The sequence below is a fragment of the Tachypleus tridentatus genome, chromosome 11, assembly GCF_004210375.1.
Source record: "Tachypleus tridentatus isolate NWPU-2018 chromosome 11, ASM421037v1, whole genome shotgun sequence".
In the NCBI taxonomy this organism is placed as follows: Eukaryota; Metazoa; Arthropoda; class Merostomata; order Xiphosura; family Limulidae; genus Tachypleus; species Tachypleus tridentatus.
In genome coordinates, this window is record NC_134835.1 from 8,265,299 (window position 1) to 8,289,420 (window position 24,122).

Here is a 24,122-nt window from a genome sequence, read left to right on the forward strand (position 1 = left end):
TCACATCAATCCGTTACGTCATCGTTTATAAATGCGACATCCTTGTTACGTTACTTGAATAAGATTTCGAGTTAATTAACTTAATATTTCGCTGTAAGAGGAAGTAAGTTTACCCGATCAATAAAACCCATTCCTTATTCAGCGCTGAAAGCAACTGCAGGGTAGAGGTTTTTATACAACAGGTTTAGTGCGCATGTACATGTCATGTCAGTTTCACATCGACCCCAGAAACGTAACATATAAACAGTTATCTGAACAAGTAACTGTAATTCTCGGTGTATTTGCAGACATAATTGTAGTATTATGGTAAATTTAAGCCAAACATTATAAGTAATATATCAAATAATTTCTTTTATCACTTAGTACATTGAATTCTGTTGTATATAATGTCAAAACCACGTACTTTGTTCAGGTTAAAATTTATTTTAACTTAAGGTTAATATTTCTTTCACTTGGATTTTTCTATTGTAAGATTAAATAGCACCGAATACAGAATGTATGTTATTTTTAAGATACAATTGTTACAAATGTCGTTCGACTTAATAATTCCGAGAAGGTATAGCTTTCATAAAAACAAACACCTCGTAAATTTGAATTACAAACTATGACCATATTTTCTGTAATACTTCAACAAAGCTCACGAGAATTGTATAGATGAATTTTGGTAAGATATAACACCAGGAAGCGTATAAGACAGAAAATGTGATATATATCAAATGTCTTTTCATGGAATATTTTCATTTACAAATAAAAACTTTCGTGTTTATATACTCAGCTTTACAGTTTATTAATTTTAGAACCGTAACAACTAGTTATTGCTATTATTAATGTAACTATTTAGAAACAGCGGAATATTTCGTCAAATTGCCGAGAAAAGTGGTATAATTTGGAACTAGTTTTATTAAAATCCCCTGTTTTTGTATGACTGAAATTATAATGTGAATTTTAACAAAATGTAATTGGTGTAAATTACAACAGTGAAGGTAACTCCGTGTTTTATATATTTCCGAAATGACACATCCCTCATGACTTGGGTTCTCACGGTTTCGTTGGCCATTCAAGCTGGTTTGAAATATGTCTTTTTCTAGTTTCAGGTTGTTCGAATGAGTTACAGTTTTGTAGACAAAATTCGTTATAGTTCATAAATGCGAGTGTGTAGTCTGATAGTAAATTATACGTACCACAACCAGTTTTAGACGCCATAACATTATAACTTTGTATAAACTATCAACAAGTTTTAATTTTTCCATCCAAAGATAGCGTGGTTACATGGTAAAACTTGTAAAAATAAATAGTTGTGTTGTATGGTGTTTGATATGTTTGTTTTAATCGGTATCTTAAAGTAATGCTAGTTTTCGTGGTTGTTGGTAAAAGATAACGGTGTGTTATTTTTCCAGAAAGGGTCTTGTAGATTTCAGTTTCAATAGTTTGTAATAGTTTTCAGTCGTTACCGAAAGTTGAACTGAGCTGAACGATTTATTTACCAGGACTGCAGAGTTGATTTTTATTATAGCCTATTGATGTAACGTGAACCTAAGCCACCAACTATTCCACTATTTTACATGTTTTATAATAACGCACACACACCAGACTAGCTGATCATAGGAGAACAGAATTTGTACTCAAATAATTTGTTCTGGGTTCATAATTGCTTAAGCGTGTTTGATTTTATTTGAACTTTATTTGAAATCGTAGGCGACAGAAAGTTTTTTTTTTTTACCCTTTTGTGCGTATATCTGTTAGTGCCCTCTTGAAACAGTATCAAAATAATAAATTTCCAATGGATTTGAATACTTCGCGGAATTACTTCTGTCGTCCTAAACCACACTTGATGACGTATATGGCACGTGAGAGCCAACCAAGACTTAGTCAGTGTCACACTTCTTACACCTGCTATTTTGCTCGAGATAGGCAAGTGTTATGGTTGAAACACGTAGTATTCTGACCTTGACAGACGAACCACAACGACTACAGTAACATTTGTAACCATTTCCTACTTTGGAAATGGCTTGCGAAAATGTGCGGGTCTCCATTCCTAAGGAAATTTTCCGCAGTGAGGCATTATAACGATTTGTTCCTACAACCTGTTATTTCGTTTATCGTAACGTGAAAATCGCTAGCATGTGTGTGCTGATTGTGAGGTCCATGTTTTATTCTAACTCCCGTGCGAGTGTAGCCAGCATCAATGATTGTGTGGTCATTATAAAATAATTTTTCTGTTTATTCGTGGTGGAACCTATTAATAGTTTGTTAGCGAATATTTCATTGTCAACCATGCCTTCCGGATTGAGTGAGTTAGCTTTACATTGTGTAAGTACCATCTTATTCATTCTGTTGTTATCGCTATATGTGTGTATAAATCAGTGTATTGGAAAATAAGTTAAACACTAATTGTACCGAAGTATGAACAAAGAGAGAGTTTTTAAAGCTTACTAATATTAGCTATAATTATATATATATATTTAAAAATTTTGATTCACTATTAGGTTATCTATGTGTTAAATCATAAGTGTTATTTGTATTTATTAGGCCTAAAGCTACGAGTTTAGTATGCTCTAGTGTTGCATTAAATAACTAAAATTAACGATTATTAAATGTTTTACATTGGATGAGCGTATGTTTATTGTCTAACCTAAGAAGGTGTAAGAAGAGGATGTCAGTTATTTAGTAATTTCCACATTAAGTCGTTAGACATTAGTATTTATTAACTATTAAAGTTTAATTAGTGGTTCAAGTCTCGTCAACGCAATTATCTTGTTGCTATGTCTACGATTATTTTAATTAATTAAAGACATTTCCGTGGCCAAGAAGTATGCGATAGTGATACAGATTCATGTGCTAGATGTCGCTTTTGTTATAATACATACATACATACATACATAAATCCTATACAAGAATTAAGTGTTAACCTCGTAGAAGTATCACTTTTTTAAATTTTGTGTGTAACGAATACGCTCTAAATATATAAAACCCATGTTAGAATAATATTAATGATATTTATTACGAATATTATTATAATTAGTGTACACACTGTATTTATATTAATTTAAGTTTCAATAACTTGAAATTACTGCAAGCCTCCCGTCACTGTACAATGGGCTGTCTGTGCTCTGCCCACCACGGATATCGAAACACGGTTTTTAGTGGTGAGTATCCGCAGACTACACAGTGAAATTAATATAAATCGATGAATACAACTAAAACGAGGGCGTGTTGAACTCGGTTACTTTCTATATAGGAAAGAAAGGTAGGAAGTGATTGTGACAACAAGGAACCACTTAATTATAAGCTCTTCTTGCATAACTATCTCTGGCAAAAGTAAAAATCAAAACCCGCTCTATTTTTCTAGAAACTACCAATTCTGCATCAAACCTTTCGAAGGTCCAGCAACTGGTCCCAGAAGACAGACATGTTAAATAAAATCTTAAAAGTTGTGGTATTTTCGTCTTATTGTCTTCAGAATAAAGACATCTGATATTGTTACCCTGATTCTTTATGTAATCCTGCGAATATTAATAATGCTACGTTCATGGCGTTCAAGAAGTTTCTATATAAATAAATAAAATCTCTTTAACCCTATATAATAATATGACCTCTTATCAAGGTCATATAAGTCAGGAATTTTCGTCTATTTCTACATAATCCTTTCATCGTTCTCTTCTGAACCATTTACAATAAGTTAATGTGGAGTTCCTGATAAGGAAACCAAAACTGTAACAGAAGTTTAAGTGAGACCTTTTTCTTGTGTGTAATAAGTGTGCCTATAAATCCACTTCTAAGATATATATTAGTTTACTATTGGCAACAAAAAATTATCCTCAGTAGCTTAAATAACCGTTTCTTCTAATTTATTTATCCTTTTTTTTTTTTTTGAAGCAATAAAGACGTACAGATACAAGTTTAAAGACTGGAGAAGACAGGTTTGTCTCTTGCTAACATGGTGGTTAACTCATGGAGTGTGTTGCGTGTAGTCAGAAATAGTGGTTTGTATGTACTTTTGCACAAAGCTACTTGAGGGCTATCAGTGCTAGCCGTCCCTAATTTTGCAGTGTAAGACTAGAGGGAAGGCAGCTAGTCATCACCACCCACCGCCAACTCTTGGGCTACTCATTTACCAACGAATAATGGGATTGACTGTCACATTATAACGCCCCCACGGCTGAAAGAGCGAGCATGTTTGGCGCGACTGGGATGCGAACCCGCGACCCTCAGATTACGAGTCTCACGCCTTAACACTCTTGGCCATGCCAGGCCCCAGAAATAGTGGAGGCTGACCATTACATTTTTTAAGAAACATGTATAGTTTCATGAAAACTAAAAAGCAAATTTTATTTGTTATTAGCGGTGAATGTGGAAGGACAGTTAAGAGGAATCAAATCGTCTCTGATGTTATGTGAACCTTCTGGGTTTCACTGTGTTATTCCAAGTGGGACTGTTACGCAAGCAACAGCATATACTCGTGGAAAAGTTTGCTTGTAAAGTGAGGCATGCGTTTCCCTTTCTGTAAGTTATCTTAAGTGATAGCCCATTAAAAAAAACAAAAAAAACTAATATTTTTGTTTGTGGCAAGATAAACTTTGACTGGCAATTATTTTTTTATCCATATTGATATTTGTAAAATCATTTTGCATTATGTGCCTGTTTATAAACGGAGGACCTGGCATGGCCTGTGGAGTAAGTCGCTTGATTCGCAAGTTCAAGGTTTCCGGTTCGAATCCCTGTCACCGTTCATGGACGTTCTAAATTTTTAGCCATGGGAACGTTATAAAGTGATGGTTAATCATATTACTCGTTGGTAAAAGAGTCGCCCAAGGTAGATGATGTTGAATATCTGCCCCACCCCACCTCAGTCTGTCACTATGGGGTTATGAACAACGGCCTAAAGTAGCCCTCGAGTAGCGAGCGCGAAAATAAAAACAATTATAAAAGAGCTACGATCAGCGAAGAGAAACCAATATAATGGAAGATTATAAGGATACGAAATGTTAAACATGTCGGTCGTTTCTTTCGTGTTTAAGATAAGAAGTTAGCTGAGAAGGTCGTTCAGTAATTATGTATTCTCGGTAGAGGTCCACACCGGTCGAACCTGTTATTCTATCGTTTTCACAATCTTACAGGGGTTCACTAACTGACAGTGCTAGTTTTTTGACTTGTTCGAAAACCCGTGCATAATAATAGGATTGCTAAACGTTTGTAGAAACTTAGAGTTGACGAGGCCACCACGATTCAGGCGACAGTGACAAAACACGTTGGAATATGACCCCTCTAGGCTTTCTTTAACCTGCGGGAGATAACACTCCCGCATGTAATATTACGAAACTGTTTTCAGTCCACCTCTAATTATCAGTAATATTTAAACGGTATGCATATGGAGAGTGTATTTTAATGTAGTAATTTCTTCAGTGCAGCTAACTACTTTTACACACAGTAAGAGTTTCACCCATAGGTATCAAATGTAATAAATTATATTAATATACATTTTTAGCACCAATACACTTCTGTAAGGTACGGTACATTGGGAAAACGTTTCACATACTTTCTGGTACATAGAGCTACATATTAACCAAGAAAAAAAAAACACTCCCGCATGTAATATTACGAAACTGTTTTCAGTCCACCTCTAATTATCAGTAATATTTAAACGGTATGCATATGGAGAGTGTATTTTAATGTAGTAATTTCTTCAGTGCAGCTAACTACTTTTACACACAGTAAGAGTTTCACCCATAGGTATCAAATGTAATAAATTATATTAATATACATTTTTTAGCACCAATACACTTCTGTAAGGTACGGTACATTGGGAAAACGTTTCACATACTTTCTGGTACATAGAGCTACATATTAACCAAGAAAAAAAAAAAACAGTTTAGAAATATGTACTTGTTCTCCATCAGAAAACATCAAACCCCACTTTCTGTGTCGTATGGTAACTATAGAAGTATATACTGACTTGTTTTGTTTTATTTTAAGATTAGAAACCTGTTTATTTTACTACGATTAGTTACCTGTTGGTAGGTTAGTGCTTAGGGTAAGAAAGTTCTTGGTAACGCTGATTTAAAGAATTTCGTTCTCACCAACCGATACATGCAGGCAGGTGAAACAATGTTATTTTTAACCTAGTTCTGCAGTGTAATGTTGTTAGTGTTAATAGGGTAGTACTGCAGTGTAATGTTGTTAATTGCTAATAATACTGTATTTTCTACTGTTGTATCGCCAAAACTCATGATTGTTAACTGATGTCAAAGTATGATAAAAATATTAATGCTATTTGTATTCGTGTTGGTTATATAGCAGAGAGCTGAGGAACGTCAGTATTTCAATAGTTTTAACTGTAACATATAAACTAAGGAATTTGGTTACCCGTGTGATTTTAGACGACTAAAATTACTGTATAATTATTTTGCTATTGAAAAGTAACGGGATATTTGTATGGGAGTTGCCCTCTCTACCTATCCGTGTTATAAATTTATTGTAACGTTTCTTCGCAACCATCATGGCCACCATTCACGGTCTGTAGAAAAACCAGCTAGAATTCTATTCGCACTTAATTATGTATATAAATCTAGACTGCACTGAACATCCAAATTCCCTTTGTGTCCCATTACAATGTTTGTTTGTGGTGAGTAAACTCCAATGAAACATCATGTTCTTTATTCAAGGGGGGGATTTTCACCGATTCAAACAGAGTCATGGCTAATGGCCCTCGTACACTTTTTTTTTCCCCAGTTATTGAAGATGGATCCAACCGAACCCAACCTAACTCCTGATATTTAGGCCTAAATATTTCAACGATAATTATTCATTTGACCATTATTAGACATCACTTAAATGTGTGAAAAGAACTAAACGTTTATGAACTAAATTTAACCTATATATTGTTTAAAACTTTCCTTTATTTACAAAAGAGTTAATTGAACAAAAAGTTTAAAAATCATGATGTTTTTCATTTTTTTAAAGAAAAATGACATTGCTTTCTGGTTTATCTTTCAAAAATTTCAGTCACTACCTATCATTTATGCTTTTTATAAAATTGTTATTTGAATTACGTATTTATAAACTTGAAAAAAGGATTTTACTTCTAAATCCTCTGCTATTCTAGGTGGCCCGGCATGGCCAGATGGTTAAGGCACTCGACTCGTAATCTGAGGGTCGCGGGTTCGAATCCCCGTCATACTAAACATGCTCGCTTTAGTCGGTCAATCCCACTATTCGTTGGTAAAAGAGTAGCCCAAGAGTCGGCGGTGATGACTAGCTGCCTTCTTTCCAATCTTACACTGCTAATTTGGGAACGGTTAGCGCAATTAGCCCTCGTGTAGTTTTGGGCGAAATTCAAAACTAACCACACTATTCTAGTTTGTGTACAAATATAAGAATATTCAAAATCATATTTTTTGCTTCTCCTGTGTTCTTATGTTTTATATATTTATAGTCACACCTTACTTGTATGTACAAGTAGGCACAGGCTACATATGTTTAGGCATGACAGCATAGCTTTTACTTATAAATATTTATAGGTGAATATTACTCGTATATTTAAGTGTTTAGGCATAACAGTGTAAGACTTGTTTTCACACTCGTAGCTTATTGACAATATATTGATATTAGCAAACAAAATAATACCAAATCTCATGTACAAATGATATGATTTATATAGTTGCATGTTTTCATTGTTTTAACATTTCGCCTATAGGTGTCGTATCACCTATAGATACGAAATTAACCATCATAAAAGTATACCATGTTTTGGTTACCACCTTATTTGCTTGACTCATCCTCTCGAGACAATGTCCATAATTTGCAATCAGTCGACCTTTGCGCGTGTGTTAAACTCTGAGATCACGCCACCTATAATTTTTTATACAATACAGCGACACAAGTAAATTAAATTGTGTAATTAATTAAATTAATTAAAACGCATAAACATTATGGTATCACTTGCTGCTACAGTAGCAACCACTGTGTGAATGTGTTTACTAAATTATTCATTAATAAAACTCAATACACATAAACATTATGGTATCACTTGCTGCTACAGTAGCACCCGCTCTGTGTGAATGTTCATTAGACTGCAGTTTTCGGAGTTTCATTTTAATAAACTGTAACGAACATGTATTCTAAAGACGTGTAGTATGGGTATTAAAAACTTTAACATTAAGTACAGGACTACGTTTTAACCTTAGGTCATCTTCAAGTTAATCATGAATATTAATGAACAACCCAAGGTCACCCACGTCCTGACAGCGTTACTTCCCCAGATATACTTGTGTTTAGTTTCGTGTTTAATTTTCGATTGTAGTTAACAGCAGGCGGAGATAAAGCCATTCGTTCTGCAAAGTGCTCTTAACCCTTTATATACTAAACAGTTCATTAAATATAGTAGGCTAGGAATTTGCATCTTGTTTTATCTTGAATAATTTTTTTATTATTATTTACAACGTAACTTATTAAAATATGGATATGCAGGAATTAGTTATGTCTTAGCTTTAAAATGAAAACATTCCTTCGAGCTACGTTTTGACATGTTTATGTGTGTAATAAACCCGTTTATGGTAGTTCAAAGTTATCTGACGTTTTTTTAACCATTTCCAGGCATCTGACGAATGACAAGAAAGTGTAAAATAAGTGTTACTTATCTTAGAATTGGACTGACAACATAGTAAGTTTGTTTTTTTGAATGAAGTGGTTTCTTCCACTTTACTCGGTTTAGTTTACCTCGCTAATATTTTCCCTCTGGACAAGAGAAAGTAAACAGTTACAGAAGACAGAAATGTCACTGGGTTTTGTTTCTGTGCTCGTGTTGAGCCTATTATTCGTCACCCTTGATATGAAACCACTTCATTCATAGCTTATAATAATTATAATATGTGTTGGTTGCAGTGGTTTAATGTAACTGGTCTTTCAAAAAAAACAAACAAAAGGTAAACAATGTTTTGAATGGTGTGTTTAACCTAGTGTCCTTTGATACTGAGGTTTGACATTTATAGGAATGTACTAGTTAGGTTTTGAACTGAATAGTATCACACTTTAGCACGTGGTTAGACCAGCGTGGAAATGTATACTTTAGTTCTGCACTGTTAATTTCTAAATAAAATGTTTATTTAACACTTTACCCTACTACTGTTTTTCAGGCCCTGTTTGTGTTTTTATATCTGACTGATAATAAACGATACTTTTTATTCTAGGGTGGAATGTGTTCTATGTCGGACACGATGGAAAACCTGAGAGTCATAGGAAATAGTCCTTTACCATCAAAATCAAGAATGAAATCCACAAAAAGGTGGGCGGGCATCAACCTCACTAGGAATCTTTTTATTTTATGATAACCTCTGATGAAATGGAATCAGTTTTGTTTCAGTTTGATGTTGTCGTATTACCGACTTCAGTTTCTATTTTCAGCATTCAGATTTCACACTGAAAAAAAGTTTTAAACTTTACGTTGTAATGTTTAATTTCCTTAAATGGAAGTTAACTTCCTCGGCTAATAATTGTCAGCAACATCTGTTATAACCAGATCAGTCTTCTGCAGAAGGTTGAAGGAAATCATCCACATTTCTTGTATATTTATAACTCAGGTAGAAGTTAACCCAAATCATAGAGATTGAAAGTGGTTTTCTAAACTTTTCTCACGCTTGTTAAACAGTGAAAGTATTTGTTATGCCTAATTTTGCTTTTTTTATATTTGAAAACTTGCCTAATTCACTAATGTATGTGAAAGAGAGAAAATATAGTTATTCTAAACTAAACTGTACTCTTCATTCCACAAAATACACAGAAAATTAATATAACATCAAGTGCTTTGCTTTTAACTAGTACCGAATACAATCAAAACAGTATCATTGGCTACTTAACTTTAATGGGAATGGTTCATACTAGTTTTTACACCTGAGCAGTTCACATGTACATTTGTTTGGGTATTTTAATAACATTCAGTCTTTAGTATATGATGCCTTCATACGAACTAGTAAAGAAATTATGGTTTTCTTAATTTGGTTGTGATATGACATTTTTTACTGTGTTGTATGTTCTTCCTAGAGCTAGCATACGAACTTTATTGGACTCCTACTGTTCACAAAAGGAACCACATAATGTTGTGTTAAAATAGATATATCTGTTGCTTTCTGCATGTGTCAGTACTGACATAGTTCGTGAATTATTTGTGTAAACAGTTAAATAATAGTTGTGATTTACAAATATTATGTCTATTATTATTATTAACTATGACAAAAAATCAAGTTACCTACAAAGATCAGAACAAACTAATAAATATTGCTAATTTATTTGACCGTTGTTTTTTTGTTTTGTTTTTTATAATGATTAGAACATCAGTTGGCAACTCGTGTTGTTGGTGGTACTTTTGACCATAATCCTAGTCAATATGTCAAATGGCTTAGCTGACTTAAGAGATTTAGCTTAATCCTACATCTCTATTGTGAGCTAATAATATAAAAATCTAACAGAAGCCAGCCAACTGCAGAATGCTACTGTGATAGTATTCTAAGAACTTGTGGTATGGTTTCTCAGACATCTTAACTCAAACAAGTTTGCTCTTACTGTAAGATACCTACTTTAAAGTATTTATAAGATATGTTGTGATATCAATAATCATAATTCACAATACTGATGTGAATCCGAAATATTCAATATGAGGTACTTACAACTAGGCAGAAAATAGCTCACCAAGAACAAATCTAGTGTTTTTACACAAATAAACTGCCATGAAATGTGCATGCTTATTGGAAGTAGGTTTTGGTCCAATTTTAACAGCAATTTCGTACTGGAATGTGGCAGGGTGCGGTGGGGAACTGGGTAAGGAGCATTGTAATGCCTTCTCTGCTATAGGAAACAGTCCTATTAAGTATAATGTACCACGTGCGGTAGTTCTTTGTACTATCATATACTGGTGCAATTAGCCATGACTTTAACCTGATCATCTCACTGTGTTAAACTAGATGACATTTCTGAAACAATAGGTAATTGACTATATGTTCATTAGACTTGAATCCCAAAGAAGCAGTTGGGGTTAAAATGCCCTGCAAGCTGCCAGAATGCTCAGTGATACCTCAAGTTTTTATGAATACTTTTGTTAGTCATACACCACTGGTTCCAGAATGACCTTATTACTTCGTAGTGGAGTAAAATGTTAGGATCTGTGTAAGTGTAAGGCACATCTTTCGAATATCTGTTTATGAGTGTAGGCTTGCTTATTGAGCAATGACACATGTTTACTTTGTAGTCTATTACTGTTATCTTTTTCCATTTTGTGCGTCGAGTTACAGCGAGTAAATGAATAGCACTGCTGTAAAGGCTTCCCATTCGTCTCAGTCAGAACTATAGGACATTTGTTTTTTATTATAGTATTTTAATATTTAAGGTATTCAGCTAGAATATTAGTCAAAATTCATAGTAATTGAACTTTTTAATGTATTTTCAGTGACAGAAATAAGTGTTAAAAGTTTCATGAATTTTTTCAAATATCTCGCCACGGTAATAACATTCGAAATGTTCATTTACTTGTTTGTGTCCACGGACAACTTGCTCTCTGCGCTGTGACCGTCTCCTACTACTCAGATGTTTAACGTTATAAAAGCTCACCGCTCAACCATAAGGATGTTTTTTTCTATCTATGCAATCACTTTTAATTGGCACTTAATACGTTGGTTCATTGTGATAGTGTATCGAATTCCTGTAGTATAATTATATTTGAGTAACAGAAGCTTATGTACAATGAATACAGAACTGTAGGAAACCTAGCGGCACAAACTGTAAAAGCTTCAACATGTCTTCTTACAAAACATTACAAAAATGCAGTTAACACCACTTTTGAATCTATTTACTAAGAACTAGTCTTTAGTTTTGTAAAACTTCACTAGGATAAACATAAGAACGTGAAATCCCGAAAATAAATGGATTTGTCCGAGACTTGTATTCTCTCTCTGATTTCAATTGATTGTGAAAATATTGATTGGCATATTTGATAACAATGAACTATTTCAGATATGGTAATTAAAATATATTGTTAAATGTATTCTTAAACATTAACTAGAAATGAGAATGTTAATAGTAAGGTTTAAAATTTGAGAAATCACGTTCGAAAGATAAAACACGACAAGTTTACATGTCGAGAGTATTGTGGGTCATTCTTCTGATGTGGCGTTTTTGATTACCTTGATTACAGGTCGACTTTCCCTTTAACTATTTTAGGAGTTGACTCATAAGCAACTTTAAATGAAACTAAGTCAGCCCTATTTATTGCTATATCAATAACAAATTAGGTTTATAACTAGTTATGACTTACTGCACCTCTTGTTTTCCGTTTTTTATTATTATCCATTTTCACACCACCCTGTTTCTAACTCCTTTTTTTGTTGTTGTTGTTGTTGCTGCTTCACATACCCTTGTCTGTTGCACATCTTTCCCGAACAGTTAATTAAAACGTCTCATTATCAGGGGTTATTGTAACGTTCAAACCCGCTGTACTGAGAAATGCTGGCGTCTCTTCCAATAATTCTGTAACCACTCAGTGCTGTAATCTTTTAATCCCTTTGGGACTGACAAAAAGTCAACCGATTTTTGCACTGAACTTTAGGATTGTGTGTTATATCATTAGAAATAATGTTTTAAGTTTTGTTTTTATAGTAGTGTGAACATTGTACTAACATTTGTTTGTTTGAGCGGAATGAAATCATTTTATCTTTCCATTAAGATCAGTTATTGACTGTGTTATAAGTTGCGTATTAAACACAACCAAGAGTAGCTCATTGTTTGTTAAGTTGTTTTGTTGTTTTTCTTTATAAGTTAATAGTTTATTATTATGACTTAAAAACCACCCATGACAGTAGCTGCCTTACAGTCAATATCATATGGATTTACATGAATTACTACATGGGAAAAAATAAGTTACATGTTTCTCAGTATAGGTGCAGATATTATAGGGGTAAAAATAATGTTAACTTTTTATCGTTTAATAAACAACATATCGTTTTAAAAGGTGATATATATTTTCAACATGTAGTGTAGCCTTGTGGTATATAATTCAGAAATGGATAAAAATGTCAGGGCTATGAACTAGGTTTTTAGGCATAGCATCTGAAACTCGAGTCCTTCAATATCGTCATGTGTTTTGAAGTTTTATTAATATACATCGTGTGTTTTTGTACTGTAGAACATAATGAAACTTAAACATTTCGTATTCATTATAGTCGGTTACATTACTGACGTATTGCATTGTTGAATGCTTTAAATGTCACAGTGCTAGTGACGTTTCTCACGTGCAAAATATAGTGAAGTGAAACGCTTTGTGTTCTATTTTTATAGATACTAGCAGAAATACCCGTACCCCAAGCAGGTATGACTGCTTATTCCCGCAGAAGGCAATTGGGCCTTTGGCCTTTTCTAGAATTATTTCACTGTTCTACAACAATGTTCTCATGTTTGATATTCAATAATGTTTACCATGCACGAGAAAAATGATTTTATTGAAGTATTTCTGTGTAGACCCAGTTATCAATGAAAGTGTCCTGCTTTTCTGTTATAAAACTCGTGAGATTTTCACTAAAGAAAAAGGAATATTTCTTTTAAGCTTGTTTTTAACTGTTTTATATTTAAAACTTACTATTTGTTTGCAACTTTCATTGGTTATATCTGGAACGTAATTTTTTGTGGAAATTTCAATAGTGAATATGAAGTGACCATTCTGCATTCTAGTAACCTGTTTAATAGCGAATATAAAGTGACCAGTCTACATTCTACTAACCTGTTTAACAGTAAATATAAAAGTGACCAGTCTACATTCTAGTAACCTGTTTAACAGCGAATATGAACATTACATATTAATGGTGAAGTATTATCTAATTTTTTCTTCCATTCTAAAGGCACTGTGAATATGATATAAGGCTGAACTCATCTCGTTATTGTACTTGTACATTTCTGATGACATACTTTTAATAGTCTGAGTTATGTAATAAATGTTGCTTAGAAACAAGGCAAATTGGGAAGAGGTTACCCTAAGACAAGACTACACATAAGGTGCCCTATAATTTCACGTGTTACTCATCTATAGAAAACCACGTGTTGAAAACAAATTCTGGGGAGTTCAATCCAGTTGAACGAGTTGTTCTTGTCCTGGTTAAAGTATACGAATAGAACTTTATTATAAAGTAGTTCATAACTAACATTTGAGATACTTGATGGGCTGCAACTGTCTTTCAAATGAAAAGCTAACGTCATATTATATTTCTTCATAAGGTATTTCCAATCCGTTAAAGTTACTAAACTTTTGTATATTGTGCCTGTAGTTCTAACGGAACAACAAATGGGACTAAAGCTTTAGTAATTAAAGACATTAGTTTCAATAATCAGACATCTGTGTGTAGCTCAGTTTCATCTTTTGAATAATTTAAAATTTTATTAAATACACAGCTCTCCACATCGTGGGTAATCACAAGTAAACTGATGAAACTTCCAACATTTCTTAGAGTGTTGTAACTAACTTACGTTGCTGATGGCACTTCCAGGATTCCTTAGAGTGGGTAAACTAACTTACGTTGTTGATGGCACTTCCAGGATTCCTTAGAGTGGGTAAACTAACTTACGTTGCTGATGGCACTTCCAGGATTCCTTAGAGTGGGTAAACTAACTTACGTTGCTGATGGCACTCCTTAGAGTGGGTAAACTAACTTACGTTGCTGATGGCATTTCCAGGATTCCTTAGAGTGGGTAAGCTAACTAACGTTGCTGATGGCGCTTCCAGGATTTCTTAGAGTGGGTAAGCTAACTTACATTGCTGATGGCGCTTCCAGGATTTCTTAGAGTGGGTAAGCTAACTTACATTGCTGATGGCACTTCCAGGATTCCTTAAAGTGGGTAAGCTAACTTACGTTGCTTTCGCCTACATGCTTCGATAAATACATGTTGCGAAGCCTCATTATTATTATTTAGGTTTCAAGCCTGATAACACGCATTGAAAGTGTAGGTTTATGAGAGAGTAGTGTCGAATGAAGCGCTCGTCCACTTGACTGTCTGTCATGTAAACACTGAATATTTGTTTCAGTTCTGTATTTGACTTTCGTCTTGTGTAGTTTAGTAAAAATGATTGCCCTGCACATTCATCCTTGGCAAAATGCTATTTATAAAAGCATTTAATAATTATATACTATCTAGTATAAAACTGAATGTAGTAATGGGTTACACCCACTTACTGTGAATGTATAATTAATGTTTAGCATCAACTTAGACAACTTACAAGTTTTCGTTTACAGAAAATCTAAGTGCATAGTTCAAGATAGCGTGAGGTCGGTGTTTTTTTCTGTTTATATAATTCAGTCTATTTTTTTGTAGATGTTTCATAAGCTTCTCGTTTCTTTACATTGCTTCTTTAAATAAACTACTTAAACATAGATTTATTTAGCATGAGCTATTTCGGCTCGTCAACACAGTTCCTGTGTTCACGTTACCAAAGCTGCTAAAATTGCTATCCGTACGTAAAATTTTCGCGTAGAAAAAGTAACATTTGAAAATATAACACTATCCAGCATTGTATTACCCTGTGGTGTGAATTAATATTCAAAAAGTAAAAGAAACCTACCTTGGAAAGCGTAGAACCCAAAAGACATGTGAATATTGTACATGCTTGATAATGACGTCATGAAAATAGATTATGCGCATAACCACTTAAGGAAATATTTTGATATGATGTAGGTTAAACAGTGCACTTGGAAACAACGGCTGGTGAGGTTAGGCCTGACTTGTTTTGTCACAGAAAAACATAATGTGCGACTCTTTTTGTATAACAATTAACATTCGATTTTGATTTACTAGTTAAACATGGTGTATTTGTAACATAATCATTTGGCACAAAAATAAAATTGAAAATAATGACCGTGAAACATTGGCTTTTGTTGATATTTCAACGGTCCCTAATATCGTGTACTTTGATCTTTCGTCGCAGTAAAGTCATTCAGACTGAATTAGGGCCGCGTAATAATTTACAACATTGAAGGTAGATTTATAAACACATACACAAAATAGGCAGTTATGTTATAATTAAAAACGGATTGAGCTGGCAGACGCTCATTAAAATATAAATGCTCCATATCCTGTGGTAGGCACAAGGCAGACAACCGTTTGTCACCACTGATATAAGCTCGCATAAAAATAGAGTATTTGATTTAGTTTCCTTGGGATCTTATGCACAATATAAACTTGTAGTTATTTAACAGTTGTTTGTTTGTTTCTTACTGGTTTTCAGTATATATACATATATCATTTGCACGTATAGTATTGATTTACGATTATGTGTATTTGTTCGTAAATTAAGATGATTCATAAACATTAGTAATCTGAGGGTCACGGGTTCGAATCCCCGTCGTACCAAACACGCTTGCCCTTTCAGCTATAGGGATGTTATAATGTGACGTTCAGTACCACTGTTCGTTGGTAAAAAAGTAGTCCAAGAGTTAGCTCTGCCATCCCTCTAGTCTTACATTGCTAAATTAGGGACGGCTAGGGCAGATAGCTCTCGTGTAACTTTACGCGAAATTAAAAAAAAAAAGCAAACATAAACATCAACTCGCATGCTGAGATCGGATAAGTGCCAAGGATGGAGTGTGTTTCAACGTTTAAATAGTTTTGTGTGTTGTCGGTTAGTACATAGATTTAATTAACATGTGTTCATTAGAGAATGACACGAACTTAATGGTAAAGTGACGACAAGCGATTGTTAAACTCCAAACTCGAAGAATTGTGTTCATGTACGTGTTTTAGGATACAACCAACTGATGCTGTGCAGAGTGTAGTTACTAGTTTTAGCATGTTTTATGGTAGAACTGACCTTTTTTGTATTTTCTGTAGTTACTAGTTTTAGTTTGTTCTGTTATGGTACTAACCGTTCTGTATTGTATAGTTACTAGTTTTAGTTTGTCTTATGACAGCACTAACCTTTGTTGTGTATTATATTGTTCCTAGTTTTAGTTTGTTTTATGATAACACTAACCTTTGTTGTGTATTATATAGTTACTAGTTTTAGTTTGTTTTATGATAGCACTAACCTTTGTTGTGTATTATATTGTTATTAGTTTTAGTTTGTTTTATGATAGCACTAACCTTTGTTGTGTATTATATAGTTACTAGTTTTAGTTTAATTATGTAGTAATTCTGACCACAATTGTGAAACAGTTCTGGTTGATTAATCAAAGAGTTAGGTTTTTATATCGGAAAACTTTTGGGTTTTAATCTACATGACAAATTTGAAGAACTTTTTGGAATATATATTTTTTATGTTAAATTAATTTAAAACACTTTTTGTTAGAATTTCTTTAGTAGTAGTACTACAAATTGTGTTGCCAAACATGGTAAAGCCTCTAGTAAGTCAGGTAAATTGCACACTTAAAACAACGTGTCCGTACATTTTTCTACAAAATAATTTAAGTAATTTGTTCGCAGTACCTTTCTGGAGTAACTAAGATATCCAGTTACCTGCACCATGGTTAATACCATTATCAGATGCTATCGTTATTAGGTGATGGAATGACTTGTTAATCTTCCAGATGTAGACCTACCTGTGGCGCCGTTTCACCCCTGAATGGTCGGTAATTTGACGTGAACTAAATACAAAGTGATAGACATGTCGCTAGTAGTGTTGTGGCATGATTCTACTGCGACACGCCATTGTATTAGCAAGTACAAATCATTATTACAAAATGTACCTGTTCACGGTATGACATGAATATGGTGATACTTAGACCTTGAACTTGAAACTATGGTATAAATATTAAATCAGAATGTTCAGAATTATCGTATTCTCCCTTACACAGAAGTTGTAAAACTATCAAGTTTGTCATCTCCAACATACCAGCTGTGCATCAGGTTAACTTGATTCCTTACACAGAAGTTGTAAAACTACCAAGTTTGTCATCTCCAACATACCAGCTGTGCATCAGGTTAACTTGATTCCTTACACAGAAGTTGTAAAACTACCAAGTTTGTCATCTCCAACATACCAGCTGTGCATCAGGTTAACTTGATTCCTTACACAGAAGTTGTAAAACTACCAAGTTTGTCATCTCCAACATACCAGCTGTGCATCAGGTTAACTTGATTTTCGTAGAGGAGGAAATTGAACGATTTAAAATTCCATTCTTCCTTTAACACAAAATTCTAATGGTTAAAGTGACGCAGCTGGACACCACCTGCGATAGGGTCATTGGTCAGAATCGTAGGTGAAAGAACTAACAAACGTTCAAACTCTGTGATGAGAAACCCGGTTTGTAGAGAATAAATTTTCCAGAATACTTCAGTGGATGGTGAGAGAAATAAATGACATAATCTCGTCTTAACTTCGTACATCTGTAATAAAGTTTCTTCCAGCCGCTGTTAGTATTGTATGTGAACAGTCTGAGTAATTTAGGACAAGGCTAATTCGTGGAGTAAAATTGTACTTAAGCCTAATTTCGGAATAACAGTAAAAAAAGGTCGGTACATATTACTGACCAGTTTGTTACTCGGCACTCAAAACTTTAGTACTTGTAGTTTTCAGTATCTACGATTAGTTTAATACTTATTGTCAGGTATTTAAACACAATTGGGTTCCATGAAACAAAGATCATTTCTGATCTCTATTGTTCAGCTGAGGTTTGATTGCAGTTTAATAATATAAAGTGTACGTGAGATACCAGTCGGGACACTGAGTGTCTTGTTCCAGGTTAATAATAATGTAAAGTGTACGTGAGATACCAGTCGGGACACTGAGTGCCTTGTTTAAGGTTAATAATAATGTAAAGTGTACGTGAGATACCAGTTGGGACACTGAGTGCCTTGTTTAAGGTTAATAATAATGTAAAGTGCACGTAAGATACCAGTCAGGACATTGGCTGAGTGGCTTGTTTATATTTTGTGGTTTAGTTGGTTTTTGTTTTTTACTTTGAATACCGTTTATTAATTTGTTGCATGTTTTGAAATAACAGACTAATGTTTCTAATGAGCCACATACAGTGTTGGTTTCACAGCCTTGGTTGGTACACTGTAGCATCAGTGTTCCACAACAAATAATACAAAATCCATGTAATATACCCTTAAAAAATAGCACAAATTAAAACAAGCTGTATTTCCAAAGTTCGTTGAACTGTAAATATGAGATCACCATGGATGAAAACTTTGGTTTTTATGTTGGCCCAGTATTCAGACTGCAGGGTTGTTTAGTTAAAAATAATCCCAAATCCGTACCAGTTGTTATTTTCAGTTGTAGAAAGTGTTAGTAGATCAGGTTTGACCGGTTATTTCACAGACAAGTTTCAATTAACCATGTGTTATTTTTTTGTTGTTGTTAGTTTAGTCGTAATTTACATAAGATGTCGTTCTGTCACATTGCCGTTAAGAAATACAGAGCTACTGAAGAAACTAGGCCTAAAATATCAAGGTAAAAGGAAACCTTGTTACATTTCCTTTGTCACCTTATTTGCACCTGGAACATGCAATGATTAATAATTATTTGTCGACCTTTGTCCTTGAAAAGCTGGATAAATGAGAAACATAAACCGGGTTTTAACCACATTGAATGTTTACTGGCAAAGTTACAACTTTAGTTTTACATAGAACCACTTCTTCAGAGGAAATAACTAAACCGAAATCTGCAGTCAGTGTCTGTTAAATGCAGACAGCGTGACGCAAGTGTAAAAAGTGTACAGCTTGTTGATTCGACATTTTAATAATTGACTAAAAATGGTATTTCTACCATAATAAAACATTACTAATTTATTTAGATCTCTGAGTAGTTGAAAGTTTAGACATTTTCTGCAATTAATTTTAAGTTGTTGCGTTTTTATTATGTATCACATAATATTATGCACTTGTTTTAACTCTTAGTAATAAGTCCATGAGGCCCGGCATGGCCAAGCGTGTTAAGGCGTTCGACTTGTAATCCGAGGGCCGCGGGTTCGAATCCCGGTCGCACCATGCGGGCGTTGTAATGTGACGGTCAATCCCACTATTCGTTGGTAAAAGAGAAGCCCAAGAGTTGGGCTAGCCGCCTTCCCTCTAATCTTACACTGCTAAATTTGGGACAGCTAGCGCAGATAACCCTCGAGTGGCTTTGCGCGAAAATCAAAACAAACAAACAAACAAACCCACAATAAGTCCGTGGTGTCAAAATGTTTCAGTTGAAATCCAGTGTATAAGAACATTTTAACCCTGTAAGACAACTCGTGTATTTTCATTAAAAGGAACTAGAACTTTCTAGATAGGACGCTCCCTACGTTACAGACTTAGTATCCCATTTTCGAACTACCTTCGTTGATCAGATATAAGCATTAACCAAGCAATTGATGAAGCCAATTTAAGTCAATTCCACTTATGAAGTTTAGGTCAGACCTAAATTCGTATTCTCAGTGTAAAATAATCCTCATAATAAAAGTTTGTTGAGCAACCAGTAAAGGGTGAATAAGATATATATCTTTTAATGAATTGAAAATTAAAGAAAAGGAATATATCTAAGTTTTGTGTTCAACATAATGATGTCTAGATGACGGCGAAACATAAAATTTAGAAAAAATTAAAATATTTGTTTGTATCTTAACTGTCAGGAGGGGGCTGAAACACGGTAATGCCAAAAAAAATTATTGCGGATATTTTGAATTGTTTCAAATTCTGTCAGCAGTTTTGAATTTTTGAAAGTCAATTAACAACAGTCTTTAACCGACAAAAACTCGTAGTAGTTTTTTTTAATTAGTTCCCAAGGGCAGTTAGCTAGTTGTAATGTTCAACTTTACGATCACATTGATTGGGTTAGCGGTGAGATCACCACAGGTCTGACAGTTTCAGATGTTTTTTTCTCTAATTATGAACGTTGAATGGCTTATTGTGGTCCCTCCGATTATAAACCAGCATTATATGGAAGATACGTTAACAATAATCTTATACTATCTCTTAGCATTCATGTTTCAATTATACATGTTAGATGTGAGGAAACAGTAATTTAACCTTTGACATATAAATAATCACAATTAAAAAAAAAAGGCTTATAAACTCGTTTCAACAGTTTCGTGTCAGTCTCTTTCAAATATTAACCTTGGTATTTTATATAGAACGTATAACATATGACCATTAAAGTTTTTAAAAATCATGTTATAAAATAATGGTAACTTATTTTTAATCACATTACCACATGAACAGTTAAATAAATAAAACGGAACCAACCAAAAAGTCGTATCTTATTCCAAAATGTCTGCTATAGTTTTCATTGTCTCTTTCATGACCGGACAAGTTTCAAGCACAAATCACAAGTTGTCAAGTACTGGAAACCAAAAATTACGTTTAGTTAATGTTTGGAATTCGAGCTTGTTTAAGACACTCACTCACCCGTATCTTTTCGTTCATGGATAGCGGCCAGATATACTTGTGGTAGCTTTAAAACTAGGCGTACGACTCGTAATCTGAGGGTCGCGCCAAACATGCTCGCCCTTTCAGCCGTGGGGGCGTTATAATGTGACGGTCAATCGCACTATTCGTTTGTAAAAGAGTAGCCCAAGAGTTGGCGGTGGGTGGTGATGACTAGCTGCCTTCCCTCTAGTCTTACACTGCTAAATTAGGGACGGCTATCATAGATAGCCCTCTAGTAGCTTTGTGTGAAATTCCAAAACAAACTAGGCGCCACCTACAAATAGCTGTACGTGGTAATTTCAGTTAATTAAAAGCAGATATATACAAGTTAACTAACCCAGCTGAATATTTTATGTGATTACATAATGAAAACAACCACCACCTCGCCCTTGAGTTAACTTGCACGTGCAATTTGTTTGTTTGTTTTTCCACGTTCCTCGCTATTTGTTCTTAACGACTCGAAATTAGAGGTATATCATTTCGGATCTATCCTTTTATCTTCCGTATGTCAGTGTACAATAAGCCAGGTTTTTAGGGCGCTCGATTCGCAATCTGCGGGTGTTTATTAACTTAAACTATTTTCTGTTATATCAGCCAGGTGGGTTAAGGTGTTCGACTTGTAATCTGAGGGCCGCTGATTCGAATCCCCGTCACACCAAACATGTTCGCCCTTTCAGCCGTGGAAGCGTTATAATGTGACAGTCAATCCGTTGGTGGCATAGTAGCCCAAGAGTAGGCGCTAGGTGGTGATGACTAGCTGTTTTCCCTCCAGTCTTACGCTGCTAAATTAGGGACGGATAGCGCACATAGTACTCATGTAGCTTTGCGCGAAATTCAGTCTCACCCGACTAGAAAACCTGCGAAGTGGTACTTTTGTTTTGATCCGGCCTTTCAGTAAACTTGCTAGACTCGGTTATACTTCATTCAGTAAGACTTTCTGAACTCTAAAATTCGTTATTGGTTCTGTTTTATCGCAACGTCTTTGTGAAATTCGTTGTAGCATTCCGTAAAATTTTATTCTGCTGAGTGTGTAATAAATAGTTGAAACTAACGGTTGCCCTAAGAACAAAAAAAATACTTTTGAATGAACTATTCAATGAACAGTAATAGCATATATCTGCATTATTAAAAGTCATTCGTTACTGTCTATTCCAGAACTTCTTTCGTGCGAACGAATATGTGAATAAAATCGTGTTTAATATATTCTATTAAATTCATTAATCTATCCATCGACTCATAGTCGGTCTTACGCAGCGGTATTTTGTTTACTTTACGAGTTACATCTGTAGCACTTAAAGTTGTAGGAATGAAATACCCGATAGTGACAACTAGTGACTTGCACGTAGTATCGTATTAGTTTATTGTGTCTCTCAGCCCTACTCTTCCACGTTAAACCATTTGTAAAAGAACAGTTAAATTAACGAGACTTGATACAACACGTGAACGGGTTGTATTCAGTTAGATTGTTTAATTAAATAAAAATATGAAATAAGATGAAATAAAGCGTGACGCAAAATACGTCACCACGTGATGTTTGCAAGTTCATCCATTACAATAATTTTGTGACACGTCGTTAACCTGGAATGATATTGGAAAGAGAAACCTTCGTGAAAACGTAGTGGGCCGTCGTGATATTGCAATGGTTCGATTTCATCTTATTTCTGATATGTCATCTTGCGCCATATTGATATCTCCTGCCTCTTGAGGAGATAGGTAATCAAAACATGGTTCATTAACACTGGTAACACTAGAAATGAACAGTTTGTAATGTTCGTAATGTCGCGAGTCAAGTATGTACCCAGTTGGACTTCGGTGTTTTTGCTCTAAAGATAACTGAGAATTATGGAATTAGTATACAGGAATAGCAATGTGCGTTTTAGAAATAAAGTAAAATCAGTTTGAAAAGCCATCACAATCAAGACACAAGTTGTGCTCGGTGTTGTAGGATTCGTGTCATCTTACTGTTATTGACGTTCACGTATTTTTTAACAATCTTTTCAGTAGTCGTTTATTATGTTCGCTTGGCTTTATAAACACTAAGAAATGGCGGAGTTTATAAACTAATTGTAAACGTGATAACAAGAACATCTGTTTATTATAAGTTACTTTGCACTTTTATCTCGGTGTATATTGAACTAAATTAAACTTCTTCGAATGATCGAATCTCATGATGTAGGATTATGGTCGAAAATGTTGCTAACGGTGAGGGTGCCTGATTTACGAATCGAAGCATTCTAATAGTTATAAATAAGATGGTATATTAAACTACCTTCATTTATTACTGTGTTGATATATAGTTCTAATCAATATAGGTAGTTTCGTTTCTTTGTCAGCATTACTTACACTTCTCAACTTAGTGTTTTAAAATTCAACCACTTTTAACGTCACTGGTAACGTAAAGCACGGGAATTATTTTGGTTTGACTGTTTTTATCGTTACACGATGTAACATTAATTTGCAGAACACTGTTTTAAATAAGTTCGTATATCTGGTGACAAGATGTTCGATATAACATGTAGTCACGTAATGTTTCTTTCTCTAAAAACCCATTCTGACTTATTACACACACACACACACACACGATCCACCATCATGCCGTTGAAATAATTCCAGGTAAAGCAACATAACTTAGTCGTGTACCTTTCAGTAACTGAGAAGTATTGCTGCACGATAAAAAAGTAATCCCAAACTTCATTTTGTGCCTAATTCAGTTAATGAAGTTTCTTTTATTGCTTTAATAAAGTATAATT

The 24,122-nt window shown here is 34.3% G+C and overlaps 1 protein-coding gene across 7 annotated transcripts in view; it reads left to right on the forward strand.

Moving 5' to 3' along the window:
• Window positions 1–24,122, forward strand: part of LOC143231655 (uncharacterized) — a 163,880-nt gene that overhangs the window by 75,904 nt on the left and 63,854 nt on the right. For 4 of the 7 annotated variants that reach the window (XM_076466208.1, XM_076466210.1, XM_076466207.1 and 1 more), the window contains one exon: window positions 9,186–9,280. In XM_076466208.1, the coding sequence (XP_076322323.1) occupies window positions 9,186–9,280 (95 nt within the window). Of the gene's footprint in view, window positions 1–1,875; window positions 2,311–8,592; window positions 8,660–9,185; window positions 9,281–24,122 lie in introns of those variants that run through there. The other 3 variants (XM_076466213.1, XM_076466211.1, XM_076466214.1) reach the window with 3 other exon arrangements.